Source organism: Typopeltis vanoorti, chromosome 16 (assembly GCF_054136105.1).
Source record: "Typopeltis vanoorti isolate ZY-2024b chromosome 16, IOZ_Tvanoo_1.0, whole genome shotgun sequence".
NCBI classification, from domain to species: Eukaryota; Metazoa; Arthropoda; class Arachnida; order Uropygi; family Thelyphonidae; genus Typopeltis; species Typopeltis vanoorti.
In genome coordinates, this window is record NC_143564.1 from 113,190,342 (window position 1) to 113,211,115 (window position 20,774).

Below are 20,774 nucleotides of genomic sequence, written 5' to 3' on the forward strand. Positions count from 1 at the left end.
GAAACGGTGCTTAAATTTTACACAATTTGGGATTATCTGATTATCCCGGCAGTGTTTTAGGAAGGTCAGACGATTCAGTTGTCTAGATAACTTCAGCTTAAGTTTGCCATAATGGCAGGGCTTGCGTGTGATGGAATCTCCATGGATGATAGTAATTCTTGGAGAAAGGCTTATATGCTGGTTACACATGATAACTAAATATTTAAGGAATTGACAGCATACACCAGAAATATAAATTAAATAAACTTTAATTTATACTTTCCGATATTTTGGAAACGTCACGTTACCATCTTCATGGGAACTTAAGATAAAGACATGTGCACGGAAGTACTGCATAACAGCAAATGAGAAATGAAGTGAGGAAGCTACCGTTTTCCTAAAATCCTGATGGTGCACTCTGGTAGGCTATATTAGGTGTTCTTGGCCTTTGGGCTGAAGTTCTTCTGATATATGTTTCCCAAATTTGGCTTCACTTCTTGACCTGTGGAGATTACTAACAAACTAATACCATATAACTCTAGGCCCCCCCCCCATATATATGGGCTCCCAAAAATACATAAAGAAAATGTGCCATTACTTCCCATAGTGGATGGCATTGATTTCCCCACTTACAAACTAGCTAAATATTTAGCCAAAGCACTCTCACACTATACTGGCAACATACCATCACACACAAAAAACTCAGCTCACTTCAAAGCCAGTATAGAAAACCTTACACTCCAACATAATGACATAATGGTCAGTTTTGACATCTCCTCCATATTCACAAATGTCCCTCTCAAAGAAACATTAGAGCTAATCCAAACTAAATTTCCTCCCAATATCTGAGCCCTATTTCAGTTAACAATGAACTCAGGCTATTTCGTTTGGCAGGAAAAATTCAACAAACAGATAGAGGGGTCAACCATGGGTTCACCACTTTCCCCACCATTGGCCAACTTCTTTATGGAGACTTTTGAAGAGAAAGCCTTAAACTCTGCCCCACAAAAACCTACCATATGGCTTTGCTACATTGATGATGTGTCCGCAATTTGGCCACATGGCCCAGATACACTCCTCTCCTCCTTAACACACTTAAACAACCAACACCCTAGAATCAAGTTCACCCTGGAAAAAGAGAAAAACAATAGCCTCCCCTTCCTAGACACACTAGTCACCTGCCAACCTGATGGAACCTTGGTTTTCTCAGTTTATAGAAAACCCACACATGCAGGCAGATACATTTCACCAACAATTCCCCCCCCCTCCTCCTCACAACAATATGGAGTTATTAAGACACCATTCAACAGGGCAAAACTGGTCTGTTCAAATGATCAAGCCCTAACTACTGAACTAAATCACATCCTTAACACTTACTCAGCCAAAGGCTACCCCCCCCCCCCCGAAAAAAAAAAATATCCAAAAAATACTAAACCAGTTATCCACAACCCACCTCCCTCCCTTCACAAAAAAGATTACTCTAAATCTATCACCATTCCCTACATCCGAGGCACCTTGGAAAAAATCGACAGAATTCTTAAAAAAAAAAACGACTTGACTTCTTGTTACCGACCATATAGAAAATCATCCCTTATTCGCTCCACTTCTCGTAGACCTACCTAGAGTATACCAGGTCCGTTGCAGCTGTAAATTGTCCTACTTTGACCAAACAGACAGGACAACAAATATCAGAATCTCAGAACACGAGTACTACATCTGATTTCGCCAGTACAGCCACTCTGGGCTTGCAGACCATGCTCTGGATACTCGCTACAGAATAAGGTGGAAGAAAGCCACATTAATAAACCACAGCAAGTTCAAATATGAAAGACTATGCATGGAATCAGCCTCAGCCCTTAGGAACATGCCAAACCTCAACAAATATTGATGCGTGAAACTGCCCCAAATTTGAGAAACATTTTTCAGAAGATCTTCAGCCCAAAGGCCAAGAACACCTAATATAGTCCACCAGGGGCACCATCAGGACTTTAGGAAAACAGTAGCTTCCTTGCTTCATTTCTTATTTGCTGTTATGTAGTACTTGCGTGCATGTGTCTTTATCTTAAGTTCCCATGAAGATGGCAACGTGACGTTGCTGAAATATTGGAAAGTATATATTAAAGTTGATTTAATTTATATTTCTAGTGTACACTGTCAACTCCTTAAGTATACAGTTATCATGTCTAACAAGCTTAGCCTTTCTACAAGAAGGAATAAAAGAAGGTTTAACGGCAAAAGAAATTCATTCGAAGTTCATATAAGTTTATGGGCATTTTTCTCCTTTATTTTCGACAATTAAGAAATGGGCTGCCGAGTTCAAATGTAGCCATACCAGCCTTGAAGATGATCCATGTGAAGGATGTCCAAAAAGTGTAACGACACCAAAAATCATTCCTCGAGTGCACGATATGGTATTGGATGACCAGCGAGTCAAAGCGTGTGAAATTGCTGAGACTAGAAGCATTTCAAAAAATGTGTAGGATATATTTTGCATGAAGAATTGCAAATGAAAAAAGCTTTGCGCAAGATGGGTGCTGTGCTTGCTCATAGCAGTTCAAAAATTTTAACTCGCATGAAAATCTCTGAACGGTGCTTGGAGCATTTTAACAAAAATAAAACTGACTTTATGTGTCAATTCATTACTATGGATGAAACTTGGATTCACCATTACACACCAAAATCCAAACAGCAGGCAAAACGGTGGACAGAAGTCGGTTGTTCAGCACCAAAGAAGACAAAGTCGGTTCCATCAGCAGGAAAGGTCATGGCATCAGTGTTTTGGGATACTAATGGCATTTTATTTATTAATTATCTTGAAAAGGATAAAACAATAACCTTGGAATATTATTCCGATCTTTTAACCAGACTAGATGAAAATCGTCAGAAAAGACCCGATGGCAGAAGAAAAAAAATCATCTTTCATCAGGACAATACACCTGCCCACAAAGGTGTTTTGGCAATGAGAAAATTAAGGGATGTGCACTATGAATTGTTGGAACATCCACCTCATTACCCAGATTTGGTTCCCTCTGACTTCTATCTCTTCCCAAAACTAAAACTCTTCCTCACTGGTCAGCATTTCTATTCGAATCAAGAGGTATTACAGCTGTAGAGGGGTATTTTTCAGATCTTACTGAGAACCACTACATGGATGGGATAATGGCACTGGAGCATCGCTGGAATAAATGTATTAGTCTTAAGTGAAATTATGTTGAAAAATAAAAAAATAATTTTGAAATTATAAATTCGTTTTTTCATTGTTAATGCCAAGAACTTTTCAGACCACCCTCATAATTCAGGTGTTCTCTTCTTTCAAGCTGAAAATTTGCTAAAATGTCAATATTCAGTGAGTGTATACCAACAATGTGTTCTATATACTCTAGTACTGATAAAGGATGGACTTCATCTTTTGGAGAATAAGGGAAGTTCGTTTTAATATTGGTTTATAGGAAGTCTATACATAGTATTTACTGAATACTTTAAAAAAAAAATCTTTTCAGATATCCCTACTGTTCAATAAAAATCTACGCTGCTTTTGAATGCTCTATTATTATTATTATTATTATTATTATAGAGCTATCTCCACTGAGTCAGAAAACTAATCATGGGAGATCCATTTATTCACACACTAGCCATCATTTACAATATCTATCATACTTCTTAAACTCATTCACTGATGAAGAACCCACAACCACCCCTGGAAACCCACTCTACACATTCACCATCCTCCAAGCAAAAAACCTATTCCTAACACCTTTGTTAACCACACTCACACACCTTCTATTGATGATCCTTTGTTCTCTCCCTTCTTGCAATGTAAAAGACTTTTTATTCAAAGACTGTAAAAAAAGTCTTTGAATAAAAATACGTAGAACATCAAGTAGGCATTCAATGCATCTGTCATGTCTGCTGTTTTTCAGCTAATTTGTGGAAGCCTACAGGCTATCACTCTATTCTCATAAGGAGTATTTTACAGACCTGCCAAATCATTGTCACTTGCTCTGGATCCTCTCTACAACTTCATCACCAAGGAATTCAGCAGTCCAGATGTGGCTTTATTAAAACCTTATATAGGGGAACTATCCCTGCTTGTTAGCGTATTCTTTAACAACTATGCAATGTGATGTGTTCTTTTGGTTACCTTTGCAATATGTCCATATGTCCTTTAAACTTCAACTCCCTGTCACAATCACATCCAAGTCCCTGACTTCATCAGTTTCCTGCAGTTCAGTTCCAGAATATGGTATACAGCTGCTGATCTCTTCCCAAAGTGCATCATCTTACACTTGGCCACATTAAACTGGCAGCCACTTACTTTTGCATATACTGCTAGTGTGTTTAAATCTTCCTGCAGAATCTGTGTATCACTTTCATTTACCATTGCTCTTCCCAGTTAGCATAGTCAGTTCTTATATTATTTATATACAAATTAAACAACAGAGGACCAAGTACTAAGCCCCCTGTGGTATACCACTGGTCAGTTGTCTTCTCCTGGACTTAACTCCTCCATAAATCACTCTTTGATATCTATCCATCAGCCGCCCTCTAATCCAAATCACCAGATTCATATCCATCCCCATTTGCTCTAATTTATGTAATAGAATTCTATGCGAAATCTTGTCAAATGCTTTTGCAAAGTCTTGCATTATCGCTGAGAGTCATTTCCCTTATCCAACTCCATTGTCACTTCATAAAAAGTAAACAAATTACTGAAGGGCAAGACCTGCCCTTCACAAAACCATGTTGTCCCTTATAGAGTATCATATTCCTATCCACCCAGCCCTGAATTTCTGTCTTTGAAGATCTGACTGGCCTATAATTTGCTACTTGTGTCTTGAGGCCTCCTTTATGCAACGAGACTATTTTGCCCTCCTGCCACCCCACTGGCACCTTAAACAACTTGGTCTGAGGAGCTGATAATTCTCTTACACCTTCTCATAATACATGGGCCAATATGCCATCTAATCCCATGGCTGTGTTTATACTGAGGTTCTCAAATATTTTTTAAGCATCACCATTCTCCTATCAGTTAATGGCACATCTAGCATTGCAATATCACCACCTAGATGGTACACTCCTGCTGCAAAATGCTCACTCAGTAATTCAACTATTTGGTTTGGTTCTGTTACCCCTCTCCATCTCTCTCCACCATCAGCACTTTTCAAAGTCATCCTTCTATAGTTTTTGTCTTTTCCTTGCCACACATCGCTGTGTGGCAAGGAAAAGCAAAAGAAACCCTAACTCCATAGAGTTTCTTTTGACCTCATATTCTAGCTTTTCTTCATAATCAGCTTTGGCTTTCCTTACCACACCACTCACTCTTCTTGCTTGCACCGTATGCTGATCACCTGTTTTTTTTATAATCCCTTCACAACCTTTTCTTTGTGTGCAACTTCTGCAACTTCTAACTCTTGAACTCTTGATTTACCCTTCTGATTCTATGCATACATTCCGATACTGCTTTCTTCAAGCATCCCTTGACCACCTCCCATATGCCAACTTCTCTCCCCTCCAAATTCTTATGCCACTGGTTTCTGAAAGTTGTCTTCTCAGCTTGTCATGATCACCTGCCACCCCCCCCATATATATATATATATATATATATATATATATATATATATATCCCTCCTTAAAAGAAAATTCTGCATGTCCAGCAATCTCGCAGTCCAAGCTTCTCTTATCATTGAAAAGGTTTTTACCTAAATAGAACTAATTTAATGAGGAAATATGATCTGTACCACCAACAAAAAATGAAAATAAAAATTTCTATGCAAACAAATAAGTGTAGTTAACTTATCCTCAGTATCTTTAACCAAGACGGCTATCTATTCAGGTCCATAATAAAGGATTTAACTTTGTGATACTGCAAAGAGAAATTCTGAAAATGATACTGACAGTGATAATCAAGGCATATGGGATTTACCTAATAATGCAGCTAATAACATTCACCTTGATGTATCTCATATTCTAACTACAGTTAAGCCATTCAGAAGTAATCTTACCATCAAAGAATACAAACACTATATAAATCTCCAAAAAATATGAAAATAATAATTTAAAACTGATAACAAACATCCCACTGAATTATTGGATACCTCCAAATATAAAAAAAATAAGTTAAAACATTAAGAGCCCATAACATTTATCAAGTTACTGATAGAAACTCTCATACAAATGCCCAAAAATAAAACTGGTAAAACCTATATCCACATCATCTTTGTATCTCTAGTATCCATGCCTTCTAAAATATATGAAACTAGCATCCTTCTATGGTATGTGGTTAATAACAGAGATATCCTATGTATATTTGAACTAAATATTTAATGAATCCTTAACACACAGGACATCTGTCATCATATAAGTAAAATTCTAATCATTTCAAATCACTGAAAAACTAAAAGAATTCAACCTCTTAGTCAGTGTGATGCGATGTCTCTTATCACAAACATCCCACTTAAGGAAGAGTTAAATTAAAACATTCCTCCTGATATTATCACCATTTTGTTTTGCAATGCATTCATGTTATTTCATTTGGAATAATAAAATTTAGCTCCAAATCCAAGGAATGATGATGGGCACCATCTTTTGCCACTGCTTGCAAATTTCTTCAAGGGACCTTTTGAAGAAACAGCAACAGCAATAAACTCCTTCACACTAAAATCCACCCTCTGGTTGTGTTATGTTCATGGTGTTTGCTATTTGGTGGCACAGCTATGGCTCTTTAAAACAATAGTTGTTTTGCCATCTAATAACTGTCTATTGCCAATTCTAGACAGTTATTAGATGGTGAAACAACTAAGACAATATTTGTAGGAAAGTGGGAGAGAGAGAATGGACAGTGGATGAAAGATAGCATGAGTTATTGGAAAGGGCAATAAATTGTATGAATCACAGAATGAAAGCAAGCAGGACTGTAAAAGTGATACAAACAAATCAGAAAACAAAAGCATGAAAGAATGAGGAAACAAAGCAAGTGAGATAAAGTAGAAATGAGGAAAAGAAAGAAAGTTAGAGTGGAAGTGAAAGAAAATGACAAAACAAGAGGGAGTGAGACTATAAGAGCAACAGACATGGAAATTGTCAGGTTGCCAGATTTGAAAAATGAGTTCATCGAAAGAGAAATCAAATGAAGAATATGCACAGTGAGATTAGATAGTTGGTGAAAAGAAATGAAAGGGTGCAAATGGACAGAATGAAGGAAAATAGAGGTGAAGAATAACTCAAGAAACGATGAATGGAGATTCCATTATTAAAGGTAAAGAAGAGGGTCTCAAAGGTTTGTTTTTCTAGGAGGGAGAATGAGCAAGATAAGATGATGCAAGATGGTGGTGCTAGCGTCATCCTTAGAAGCAGATGCAGTACAGTTGTTGCTCATCTGAGTCATTACTTTTTCAGTAGATATTAGCAAAATTGTTATATATATTTGATAGTATTTTGTTTATTTTTCACTGTGTAGTTAAGTCATGTTATTTAGTCAACTATTATGAAGCGATATTATTTTCAGAATCGTTTTTCAATATCAATGTGCGAGATTTAGTGCAATGTAGTGTGTGTTTAATGTATTGTTCGATGCTGAGATTGGCTTGTGGTATGAGAGCAAGAATGGAGAAAATATTTGTCGGAAATATTTTGCAAGTGAATATAAGAAATGCGAGACTTGAAAGAATGAAGTGACTGACAATAAGGATATAAGGCAGGATTGCCAAGGTGTTCTGTAAAATGTAGCAAAAGCAGTGAGTGATAGTGCACAAAATATGAATAAGAATTTAAAGGAAGTGGTTTAAAGTAACATGGAAGATGGGGTGCAATTCTAGCTCACCTCCTCATGGTGCACCCTGGATAATGCTAAAGAGCTAAGAGTGACTTGGCAACCAGACTATCTTCTCAATCTCCTAGTTACAGCACACATGACTCAATCACATCAATTAGCTCTCTTAAGGGCAAGATGACTAGAAATATTGGACCTGTTGTCTGAATCTGCCAAATTAATATTGAGGGTATCTTCTTCTCATTGAGGGTATATGTAGAGCAAAACGTGAATACCTCTCAAAGATTTTATGACTACAATGTGGACGTTGTTCTTGTTCAAGAGACTCACTGTAAGGATGAGGATCAGCTCTACCACAGGGGCCGAATTCCTAGTTACATTATCATTGGATTACCACTTACCACATGTCCTTGCCACCTATGTATGTAGTACCCTACAAGATTCCAACCTCATTCCAACCAGCATTGTTGGTTGTAATGAGGTTGGAAAAATCGAAACTATTATGAAGTGATATTATTTTCAGAATCATTTTTCGATATCAATGTGTGAGATTTAGTGCAATGTAGTGTGTGTTTAATGTATTTTTCCATGCAAAAATCGAAATCATTAGATTTTTGAATTTTTCGATAATTCGATTCAAAGGCGTGCATCTGATAACAACTATGATAGGGAACATAATCATTACCAACGTGTATAAAATCCCCTGCCCCTCTTGTGGCCTCCACAAGTTCTACCAGTGTACAACAACCTGGCGATGCATATAGGTGACACTCTTCAAATAAAAAGAGAACTTACATATTTGAAAAATAACATACAACCAGACCCTTTATATTCGTGACCTTTCACTCTTGAAGATATTAACACTGTTCTAATGGATATGAAACCAGACAAGGCTCCAGGTTTTGATGGAATTCATCCTGATTTCCTGTTGAAGGCAGGCCAAAAAGCTCGACAGTAGTTGGCTTGCTTTTTCTCTGAACAAACCAGTAAATTACGGACCAATCGCCCTGCTTAGCACCTGTCATAAGCTCCTAGAAAGGCTCATCCTCAACATAATTGTCCCTAAGATAAAAAAACAAGTCTCAGTCGAACAGGCCAGATTCAGATATAAATGAAGCTGCTGTGATCAGGTTCTGTCACTCACCAAACATACACAGGCAGGCTACCAACAATCCCTGAAAACAGCTGTAGCTTTTGTAGATCTTACAGTAACTTATGATACAGTCTGGAGGCATGGCGCAATCTGCAAGTTGCTCCATGCAATCCCATGTAGAACAATAGTAAAACTAAGTATAGTTTCTGGGAAATTCCCATGTTACTTCTCTTAAACACTATTAATATAATTAATGACTATTGTAGCCTGTTTTTGTTTAGGAGTGTCCCTTATTTTATGCGAACTATACGGCAAAATCCCGTCTTAACAATAATACAACAAAAACAGACTTCCCGACACATATGGTCATCAAATTGCCATACATCGAAAACACATACAAAGCTTACAAATACATTTTCAAAAACGCAGACTAAGCTAGTATTCACCACAAACCAAAAATTAGCAACTCTCCTAAAACCTACTAAATATCTCACTCACAAAGAAATATTCGAACACCACAACGTAGTCTACAAATTTCCTTGTCAAAAAGACTGTGACGTAACCTTGCATTAAATGTTTTGTTTTAATGATTTCAATTTGTTGTTAGCCTGATTCTTTTCCACTGCACAGTTCATAAAATTATCAGCCCTAGAGGGAACCTTAAATGTTAATGTAAGATTCGACCTATATATAAACATTAGACTGCTAAAGTTAATTAATATTTGATTACACTAATTTGCATAGACTAATCTGAATATAGGGTGGTGCAGTATAACAGAAATTTCCCTATATTTGGATTAGTAATCAACATACAATTAATTAACCTTAATAAGAACAACGTTAAAACAAGATGGCAGATCGAAAGAAAGGAAGGACGATCCAACAATACTAAACAGTATCCCGTGTGATGAAGCTCATCTTTTCCATAGAGAAAATGAGGTTTGTTCTGAACCTAAGCTAGGTTCAGAACTATATAAATACGCAGGAACAAGATTCAAAGGAAGACTCTTATTATTTTTAAATAAAATTTACTCAACTGGTATCCCCCCCAATAGAATGGAAAAAAGCAATTGTGATTCCTATCTTAAAGAAAGGTAATAGAGATGACCCTAAAAACTACAGAGGTATCTGTATACTAAATTCATGTTACAAAATATACAGCAGAATCTTAAATAACAAACTAATGAAATATTCCGAAAACTTTATTCTAGAGGTACAAAATGGATTTAGAAAAGGACGATCATGTATAGACCCAGCCTTCTGCCTAAAATTAATAATAGAGAAAAGAAGAGAATATAATTTAGAAACACATATTGCATTTATTGACGAAAAAGCATTTGACAAAGTTAAAAGAAACATATTATTTAACATATTAAAAGAAAGACATATACCAAATAATATCCTAAAAGCTGTCACAAGTATATATGAAAATAACCAAATACAAATAAGATTAAATCATGAGCTATCATATACAAGAGAGATAAACCAAGGGGTCCGACAGGGATGTCCCCTCTCAGCAACTCTTTTTAATATCTACTTAAATGAAATAATAATAAAATGGAGTAAAATTTACATCAAGGAATTAAACTTTCACCTACAGTTAACTTAAACACTCTCCTCTTTGCAGATGACCAAATAATAATTACAAATTCTGAAGATAACTTACAGAAAGCTATTTTAAATCTAAATGAGATATCCAAAGATTATGGTATGATAATATCAACGGAAAAATCAAAAACTATGGCCTTTAAAGGACAAGATCCAGCAAGAACTAAAATAGTATTAGATAACAAGATCTTAGAACAGGTGAATTCATTTAACTACCTAGGATGTATGATCACTTATGAAAATGAAAAGGATATAAACATAAAAATTGCAAAATATTTAAAAATAACAGGAGTAATTAACTCTATATTTAAACCAAACCTAGTTCAAAAACAAACCAGGCTAAAAGTATACAATACATTAGCCCTACCGGTCTTAATGTATGGAAGCGAAATCTCGACAATAAAACAAAAAGACAAACAAAAATTAACAACAGCAGAAATGAAGTTTATGAGAAAAACTGCAAAGTATACCCTATTTGATCACAAAAGAAACGAAGATATTATGAAAGAATTAAACCAAGAACCAGTAATTGAAAAAATTAAAAAATATAAACATAGATGGATGGAACACGTTCAAAGAACGTACAAGCCATTAGGAAAAAGAAAAGCAGGACGTCCTCTTAAACGATTCAACGATGACTTCTAAGGCCGGAACAGGCAATACTAGGCCTAAATCCTTGATACGTATGATGATGATGATGATGATTAAAGTTTATTATTGTGATTTTTTTTTTTTTTTTTGCTATTAGTTAATTTATAATTTTAAATCATGTTTTATCATTTGCCATTTGCTAAAAAAAAATTAAGAATCAGAAACCAGTTATTGAAGATAATTAACCCATAATTTGTTAGAAGGAAATTCAAATTAAAAAAAAAAAAAAAGTCAATTGGTTGAAGTTATGCCCAATTTTGATATCATAGTATACATGTGTGCAAGTATTTCCCACTATTCTCATAATGACTGCACTAACAAAACCCCTATTACTGACTAATTTTAGTTAATTAAGCTGTTTAATTCTTTTCATGTGCTTCCTCCTCAAGTTATAGAAAATTCACAGGTTCTGAATATGCAGTATGCTACCATTTATTTGACCACATTAGGAAGGCAATTTGCCATTCTGATAACTGAAGTGGAATTACTTGGTGCACTCCATTATGATTATTATATTATTTATTCGTTTTTTAATACAATGTATTTTTTATTTAAAGCAGAGTGGTGATCTCTAGATGTTTTCTCAAGAAAACTAGCAACTGGAAAACTATATATCTCAAACAAAAGGTAAGCCATCCAATAATAACTTTTCATTAAAATTAAGTAAACTTAATGATCAATAATTAATGGGAAAATCTGTCACCATTATAGAAATTGTTTTAATTTTAAGTTTGAATTTTGAATTACTGTAATGTTTTAAGTTAGTTCATACACTAAGGTAAAATAAATAAATAAAAACAGAATTTAGAGTGAAAAATGAACTAGTTAGGGAAGATGACATTCACATAAAAAGTGGAAAAACTGAAATGGAAGTAATTTTTCCTAAGTATAATTATTTTTACTTACCAATATTAATCGCAGTTTCCTGTTTATCACCTGTTAATACCCAAAATTTTATCTCTGCTTTGAGCAAGTCAGCAATAGCTTGTGGAACTCCCTGGTTAAAGAAATGAAATTAATTTGATGAGCAACTTTTATTCTTCAACACTGTCTTAATTTTTAACTAATCAGAAGAAAAATTAAACAACGAGAAAATGAATTATGAGAAGCATATGAATAATGACATTTTTATATAGTTCATCATCACTGGACTTCCATCTAAACACAACACCATTAATTGTTGAAGATTAAACAACACATCCCTAAATTATGCCCAGGCAGAACTGAACTTATCCTCCTGGGCAAATCCTCTCTAAGATGCAAAAAAAACTTTATATCAATTTTTTAATTAAAGTCAATCACCAGATATGTCAAGTTCTTCCTCCCAAAAAACTCAAGTTCCTTGTAAAACATAAAAACTGAACTGTGTGTTAACACCATACATAAACAGACATAAAAACACCTGCCTCAGATCCTTAGATACTTTAGCATGAACCAGTCAGCTCACAACTACAAAAACTTGATTCTCATCATCTTTCATATTCTTCTCAACTGTCATGGATAGTGTTTTTCTCATCATGTCAGAAAAAAAAAAAATCTTTGTCTGAGAGAAATATCTTTAGCAAATGTCGAGTGTTAAGATATGACAAAAAGACAATATAATCATGGTTACCTCTGTTCAACTTCATCTGCTCTTTTGCAATTTTAAGTTCATGGAACCAAACTGGCTTAGTACATCAACTTCTCTGAGCAAAACCTAACAGAAAATTTTCCTGCTTGTACAGTGGGACGTGCAAAAAGAATGTCCCACTGTACATGCTCTTTGCATCACTGAAGACGATGCTGCATGTTTCTTTGGGAAATGTGGGACTTGCATATTGTGGTCCTACCTGGAAACCCATGTTGTAAGCCTTAGTTCTGAATATTTTTGTGCAGATTCATTCAATGCCCGGAACTCTGCATTGAATATGTCGGCTGAAGAATGGCAGTTTTTGCATATTATCCTTCACAGCACCCTATGGTCATGTTTGAAAAGTGGAAAAACTCAAATGGAAGTAATTTTTCTTAAGTATAATTATTTTTACTTACCAATATTAATCGCAGTTTCCTGTTAATCACCTGTTAACACTGTCATCCACTGCAAGTGGCATTTGCAGTTGAATTCCTGTACTTCCATCTCAGTATGGTATCACTGACTGTTCACCTGGGATGGTCCAATTTGTCAACAATTTTCAAAACAGATATCCTTGCAAAATGGCATTCTATCACAATACCTCTTTCAAACTTCACTTAAATTCCTCTACATGGAACAAGTAGAGACCAGTTCCTGACCATGGAGACTTCCACCAAATTTCCCATTGATTTTTTTCAATCAAGCTCCAGACCTTCCGTTCAAATTGGAATAATGTTACTTGGAACTGAGATATGTGGTGAAACAAACAAGAAAACAGAATACGATTTAATTGTCCAAGGAACATGCTTTTCTCAAAAGAAAAACGGTTGAAAGACCTGTATAAAGATAAATGATGGTTCATAGCAAACCTATGCAATGGTATAGAATGCAACAATATTAGAAACATCAACATGGACAGAACCAACAGCCAGTCAGCTGTATTCTTCAATAGACAGTTCACCAAATCATGGAAAGAAAGGACTATTGTCTGACTCTGCTTGGAGAGTGATGACATGCCCACCACACAGGACTTCAATACTTTCAAGAACTTCGAAGTTAAAAAGGAATTCCTTCAACTATCAAAGAAGCATTGAGGCTTTGGGCTTCCAGTATTAAAATTCTGCAATCTAAGCAATATAGCTTCAAAAATCCATAAAATATTGCAGACCTTCTACCTGGATTTTCATCTAATGCTATTTGAAATAAATGATTATAATGATTCGAGAGCTGTTCCTGAACACTACAACATTCTGTGCTCATCTTCAAGATGCTACCACATTCTGGCATTGATATTCTTTCCATTCATAACAGCAAAAGTTGGTATACGGAAATCTTTAACCTCTTCTACGACAAACTTGCACAGTAAGGTACTAACAATAACACTTTGTTTAATAACTTACTGAAATACCAACCATGGACACCATAACAGGAGGGTTATTGCTTGGAGTATTGCATATGGTTGCCATCCAGTAAATGCCATCAAATGGAAATAATTTAACATTGGAGATCCAATCTGTAACATCTATTATAGATTGCAAACAGTAGAACATGTATGATTTATTTTTAAAGGTATTAACAACACTAAAGGTATTAAGAACAAGCAGAAGCACAATTGATCAACTATCACCTTAAGACAGCTAATAGAAAAGACACTGGAGTACAACCAAAGTTGCATAAATTTCATAGACTTTTGTCAGGCATTTGATTCAATCTGTCGAAGAGAACTATGGAAAACTATGGAAGAATTTGGAATTACCAACGAAACCATAAGAATAATAAAGAATCTGTATGAGATATCTGAAAGTGCAGTACGAATGGAGGACATCTTAACCAACTGGTTCCACACAGAGAGCGGAGTAAGACAGGGATGCAATCTGTCACCAGACCTGTTCAATCTTACACTGGAAGAAGCAACCAATAAGGCCTTAAACAATGAAGACTCCGGAATCAAAACAAATTTAAAATTTGCAGACGACATTGCATTACTTGCAAGCACAGAAGAAAATCTACAGCAAATTTCTGATAAAATAAAGGAGGAGTGTATAAAATCTGGATTAAACATAAATATAGACAAAATAAAAATTATGCAAATAGGAAAAAAAAGCACCAATCTGAAAATTGAGATTGATAGTAAGAATCTAGAGCAGGTAGAAAACTTCACCTACCTTGGAGGAGTTATGAGTACAATGGTGAAATTACAGAAGATATAAACAGATGAATCAGTCAAGCATCCCAAACTTTTGGATGACTTAATAAAATATGGAAGTCAAGAGACATCGAACAAGTAACAAAAGTAAGAATCTATGAAACAATGGTCATCACAATACTCCTCTACAGAAGTGAATGCTGGAATCTCAAAACGGCTGAAGAGAAAAAATTATTAGTTACTGAAATGGGTTGGCTAAGAAGATTACTTGGAGCATCTTTGCTGGATCGACAAAGAAACGAAGACATAAGGAAACGCTAAAACAAGAAATAACAATAATAGACAAAATCCGAGAAAGAAGACAGCAATGGTTTGGCCATGTGACCAGAATGGGAACAGAAAGACTACCATCTAAAACCCTGAATACAACGATGGAAGGTAAAAGATCCAAAGGACAGCCCAGAATTAGATGGATAGACAAAATAAAAGAGGACCTGAAAACCAAATCCCAACAAGTGACACCAAACTGGACAGAATTGTTCAGACTCTCCCGGGACAGACAGAAGTGGAAAGAGTTCATTCGGCCTCATCATCATCCACATAGATGATGGAAGAGAGAAGAAGATTAAAAACACTAAATAAAATATTTTTAAAAAACATGTTTTATTAACTTGTTTATATTTTTCTAAATTTACACAGCATGTATAAGCGACAGTGAGTAAGTGAAACAACACAACTGTAATGGACAAAAGATCTAAAGTCCTAATTTGGCACCCTGTAATGTCGTAAAAAAGTAATACAGCTAACTGGGAGTTGGTCTTAAGATAATAGTCTCCCAAATTTTTGGCAAATTAATGCCACCATATTTGTTCAGATGAGGAGAATTATTTTTCTACTATGAATCCACTTCACAGTAGAAAAAGAATCTAATAACTGTTTATCTTTTCTTGACACATTAGTCACCTGCCTTTCAGATGAATCATTATCTTTTTCCATTTGCAGAAAGCCAACATGCACAGGAAGATATCTACATAAACAATCATGGCCAACTCAAAAAATAATCTTTCAAATCTGTAAGACTTCTAAATAGCACATTAGTTTTCCTCTATCTAATCCTGTGTGAAAGGGGTGTCCAAAGCTTGGTCTGCATAGCCACACTATGGGCCTGTATATAGCTGGTAATTATTTACATACTATATACTATGCAAACGATTCAATGCATAAGCTGTGTAGAATAAACAAATGCGAGTATTCGGATGTGTGGAGTGAGTTTGAGGGAAGATTGGATTTGTATATGAGAGACAGCCTACACCTGAATGCATTTGATATCAGGCGTCTAGAAAAACTAATAACTGGTATGAGACCAAACACAGAGTCAGGGAAACTAAATTATAAAGGGAGGATTGGTGTGAATGTGAGTGTAAGAGTGAGAATGTTATATAACTGTGTTAATGATGGGAATGGGCTTTGTAATGGAAATGTTGATGAGGAGAGAAAGATTCTGGGTTTGTGTTAATTCGGTTCGGACCCATCAAATGTGTGCAAAGATGTCTATATGTGCAAGGCATTAGAGAAGAATAGAGATTTGCAAGTTGTCCAACTGTGTCAGGCAGACTGCAAACAATATAAAAGAAAAAACAGGTAGATTATTATGTGTGTACATGAATGCTAAGAGTATCAGAAATAAAGGCGTAGAGTTTGTTGCCTTAGTCAATATGTTGTGACCTCAGATTGTAGGTATCAGTGAGGCCTGGCTATCAGAATCAAACATACTAACTGGTATTGAGTGTAAAGCATACAGTATTTTTAGGAAGAATAGAAAGGAGAGGAGGAGCATGCTGCTGATGATATCGGATGACTTGAATGCAGTTAGAGTTGAGACCTATGATTGTAATACTATTACAAACAATATTTCACGTGGCAGTGAGTTTGAAGCCATCTGGTGTGAGGTGGAATCTAACAAGATCAATTACATAGTGGGGTGTTGTTACAGACCTGGTGGATCTGTTGCTAGTGATGAAGAAATGCATCACCAAATAGAAAAGATGAGCACTAAAAGAGTAATCATAATGGGAGACTTTAATTATCCAAATATTGATTGGGTAGCTGTAGAATCTCATGAGAAGAATGCAAATTCATTTATTGAGCTGTTGCGAGACAACTTCCTTAAGCAACATGTGACAGAAGGAACTGAAGGTCAAAGAGTGTTAGATTTGATCATAGCGTCAGAGGGCGTTTCAGTTAAAGATGTAACTATTTTGCCTCCGGTACTCACTTGGGACGTGACTAAGTTGATGAATTTTTAATTCAGAAAATGTTACATGCTGAACTACAAAGCAGGAAATTATGACCAACTGGGGAGTATACTGAGTTTGGTGGAATGGGATCGATTGTTGGATTGGAAGAATATCAACAGTGCATGGGAGGCATTTAAATAATACTTAAACGATAGATATCAGAATGTGTCCCAATAGTTCAAAGAATAAATAGGGTTGGAGTCAAATGGATGTGTAATCTTATTAAGCAAGAGATTCATAAGAAAAGGAAAAATTATAAGCAGCAGGCTAGAATATTCACAACTTTACAGAAAGTAAAGTCTGAGTATGAAAAGAAACTGGCTCTGCATGCTAAACACAACCCATAAGAATTCTATCAATATGCTGCAAGTAAAGAAAGAATGAATAAAAGAAGAACTCTTCTAAATGCAGATGGCATGAGGGTTACAGATGCAGAACAGGTTATTTAACTAATGAGCACCCATTTTGTTAAAAGCTATCAACCTGGTGTATGCGACATTGAGCTCACTGCTACGTCTTCACTGGATGAAGAAACTCAGGTGTATGAGGACAAGGTATTAGAGCTGTTGCACAAACTGAATAAGAATTCATATCAGCACATGTACTAAAAGAGTGTTCAGCTGAACTGTGGCTATTCTTTTGAACAGGCTGTTTAACATGGGTCTCAGAACAGGAAAGATTCCACAGGAATGGAAAGAATGTATTGCAATTCCATTGCACTAGGGTGGTGCGAAGACTGATGTATTGAACTACTGACCAATTAGTATATCAGGAGTGGTGGTGAAGATTTGGGAAAAATTGGTTAGGGCTCGCATTCAGAAATGGGTTGACAATGAATCTCTACTTTGCAATGAACAACATAGGTTTACTAAGGGAAGGTCATGTTTTAGCAACTTGCTCACATTCTATAACATGTTACCATTGAACTAGACAAGGGGAATGGATAGACCATGATACTTTTGAATTTTGCTAAGGCTTTTGACAGAATACAGCATGGCAGACTGCTACATAAATGGGAGAAAATGGGTTTGGGTTATAGAATATTAGCATGGATAAGAGGATGGCTGACTAACAGATATCAAAAAGGGGTATATGGAGGATGTGAGTCTGCAAGATTTAAGGTGACCAACCAGTGGTATACCACAAGGATCAGTGCTTGGTCCACTGTTATTCAATCTGTACATTAATGATATTCGGAAAGATTTGACAAGCGACATACAGTTATTTGCTGATGATGCAAAGATAGGTAGGGTAATCAGGAATGCTGCTGATATGCAGTACTTGCAGAATGATTTGTGGAATTGTGGGCATGGGAAAATGGGTGTCAGTTCAATGTCAGTAAATGTAAAGTCATTCACTTTGGCATGATTAGATATCCAATGTTGTATTATACTGGTGGGATTAGGTTAGAAGAAACTGATGAGGGATCTTGGAGTGTTAATAGATAGGAAGTTGAAGTTCAGAGGCCAAGTGGCAAAGATTGCAAATACAACTCAAAAGATAATTGCAACGTGGAAACCAGTACAGTAACGAGGGTATGAAGCGCCTGTGGCAAGTGTCTAACTTGTGCCCCCCAACCAAAAAATGACAAAAATTTTGAAAAATTTAAATGTAACAAGTTAAATTTTACTAAATGCAATATGTTAAATACTTACTATTAACCCCATCAAAATGAGTTGCACGATGTTGCAGAATTTGTGTCTAAAGCGGCGTACTGCCGAAATTTAAAAATACAATATAAAATAGCAGACTTTTATATCTATTTATTTATATTTATTTTTTACATTTTTTACGCTTTGCGTCCCAAACCTAGTTGTGTCCATGGCAGGTGCCTCTTTTGCCACACCCTCGTTACAGCACTGGTGGAAACGAACATTCGCATGTAAAGATGAGGATGTTATTTTGCCTCTTTAAAAGACCTTGATAAGACCTTGTTTGGACTATTGTGTACAGGTCTGTTCTCCTAGTTTCCATTGTGATTCTGATATATTGGAGAGAGTACAAAGGAGTGTGTTAAAAATGATATCAGGATTGTGGGATACTGATTATGAAGACGGATTGAGAATTTGTAGACTGCAGACACTAGCAAACAGGAGAAAGAGGGGAGATATGATTGAGACAAACTTCTGAAAGGGTCATCTAGGATTTCAATTGATGGAATTTTTCAATTTATGGAGGGCGGGGAAAGGACGATAGGGCATCCTTGGAAGCTGAGAATAAAGGCCGCTAAGAAGGGATGAGGGCTAGATTTTTCTCTCAGAGGGTGGTGCATGATTGGAATGGATTGCCATTGGATGTTGTGAGTGCAAGCAGTGTGAATGAATTCAAGAATAAGTATGATAGTTGGTGTGTGTAGCATGTGGCCTCATTTGATGAATCCCTGACTCTCTGGAGGTCTCTCTTAATAATAATAATAATAATAATATAAGTATATCCATACAAGTCCCTAGTGTGGTTACGCTCTGTTGATGATGTGTCTCCCATTTGGCTCCATGGACAGGACACTTTGGATGCTTTTGTCACCTATCTAAACAGCCAACACTCCCAAAATTCACCTCACAATAGAAAAAGTATCTAATAACTGTTTACCTTTTCTTGACATATTAATCACTTGCCTTTCAGATGAATCATTATCTTTTTCCATTTACAGAAAGTAAACAATGATATCTACATAGACATAGGAAGATATCTACATAAATAATCATATGCATCATCCAGCCAACAAGTATGGTATTTTAAGAACACTTACACACACATAACCAGTCATTTGTTCTAATGATAGAGCACTGCCCACAGAACTCAAATACCTGTGCCATACTTTCTTGGCCATTGGCTACAATTCCTACAAAATGTTACATAACCCAATTACTTCTTCCTCCTCTAATACACAGGAATATAACATTACCATTCCTATAGCCAAAGCACCAGTAAAACATAGTCTTGGGCAAATGAATGGGGTGTCGGTTCAATGCAGCAAAATGTAAAGCCTTGAGGTTTGGGATCCATCAATGGGAGGAGCTGTACTGGAGGAGGTAGAGGAGACAAGAGATTTGGGGGTGATGATTGATAGAAAACTGAAATTCAGGGAGCATATTGCAAAGGTTGTGAGGGCAATTCAGAGGACTGCTGCAATACTGAGAAGGATGCTGACCTGAAGAGATAAAAGAGTTATCATTCTGTTGTATAAGACCCTGATCAGACCACACTTAGACTATTGTTCTCACATTTGGTCACCAGGATTTGAAGGGGATAAATTGATTGTTGAAAGGGTACAGAAGGGGATAACAAAGATGGTTTCAGGACTGTACAATACGAGTTATGAGGATCAACTGAGGGAACGTGGACTGCAGAGTTTGGTGGATAGAAGGAGAGGTGATATGATCAAGACTTTTAAACTGTTGAGAGGCAGTTACAGGGTAGACATTGGAGAGTTCTTTCACTTGTTGGAATGGCGGAAAGGAGCGATGACAAGGGGACATCCCTGGAAGTTACGAAAGGAGGCTGTGCACAAGAGGGATGAGGAGTGGTTTCCTTTGCATGGAGGGTGGTTGAACCTTGGAATGCATTGCCAGAGAGAGTGGTTGGAGCAGGAACAGTCAATGGATTCAAGGAGTGGTATG

At 36.1% G+C, this 20,774-nt stretch overlaps 1 protein-coding gene across 1 annotated transcript in view; it reads right to left on the bottom strand.

The window, feature by feature from the left end:
* The window catches only part of ATP8A (ATPase phospholipid transporting 8A1), a 1,088,708-nt gene that overhangs the window by 476,923 nt on the left and 591,011 nt on the right, over positions 1 to 20,774 (bottom strand). Inside the window, exon 24 of the mRNA XM_090406292.1 lies at positions 12,006 to 12,096. Within this exon, the coding sequence (XP_090262418.1) occupies positions 12,006 to 12,096 (91 nt within the window). The remainder of the gene's footprint in view (positions 1 to 12,005; positions 12,097 to 20,774) is intronic.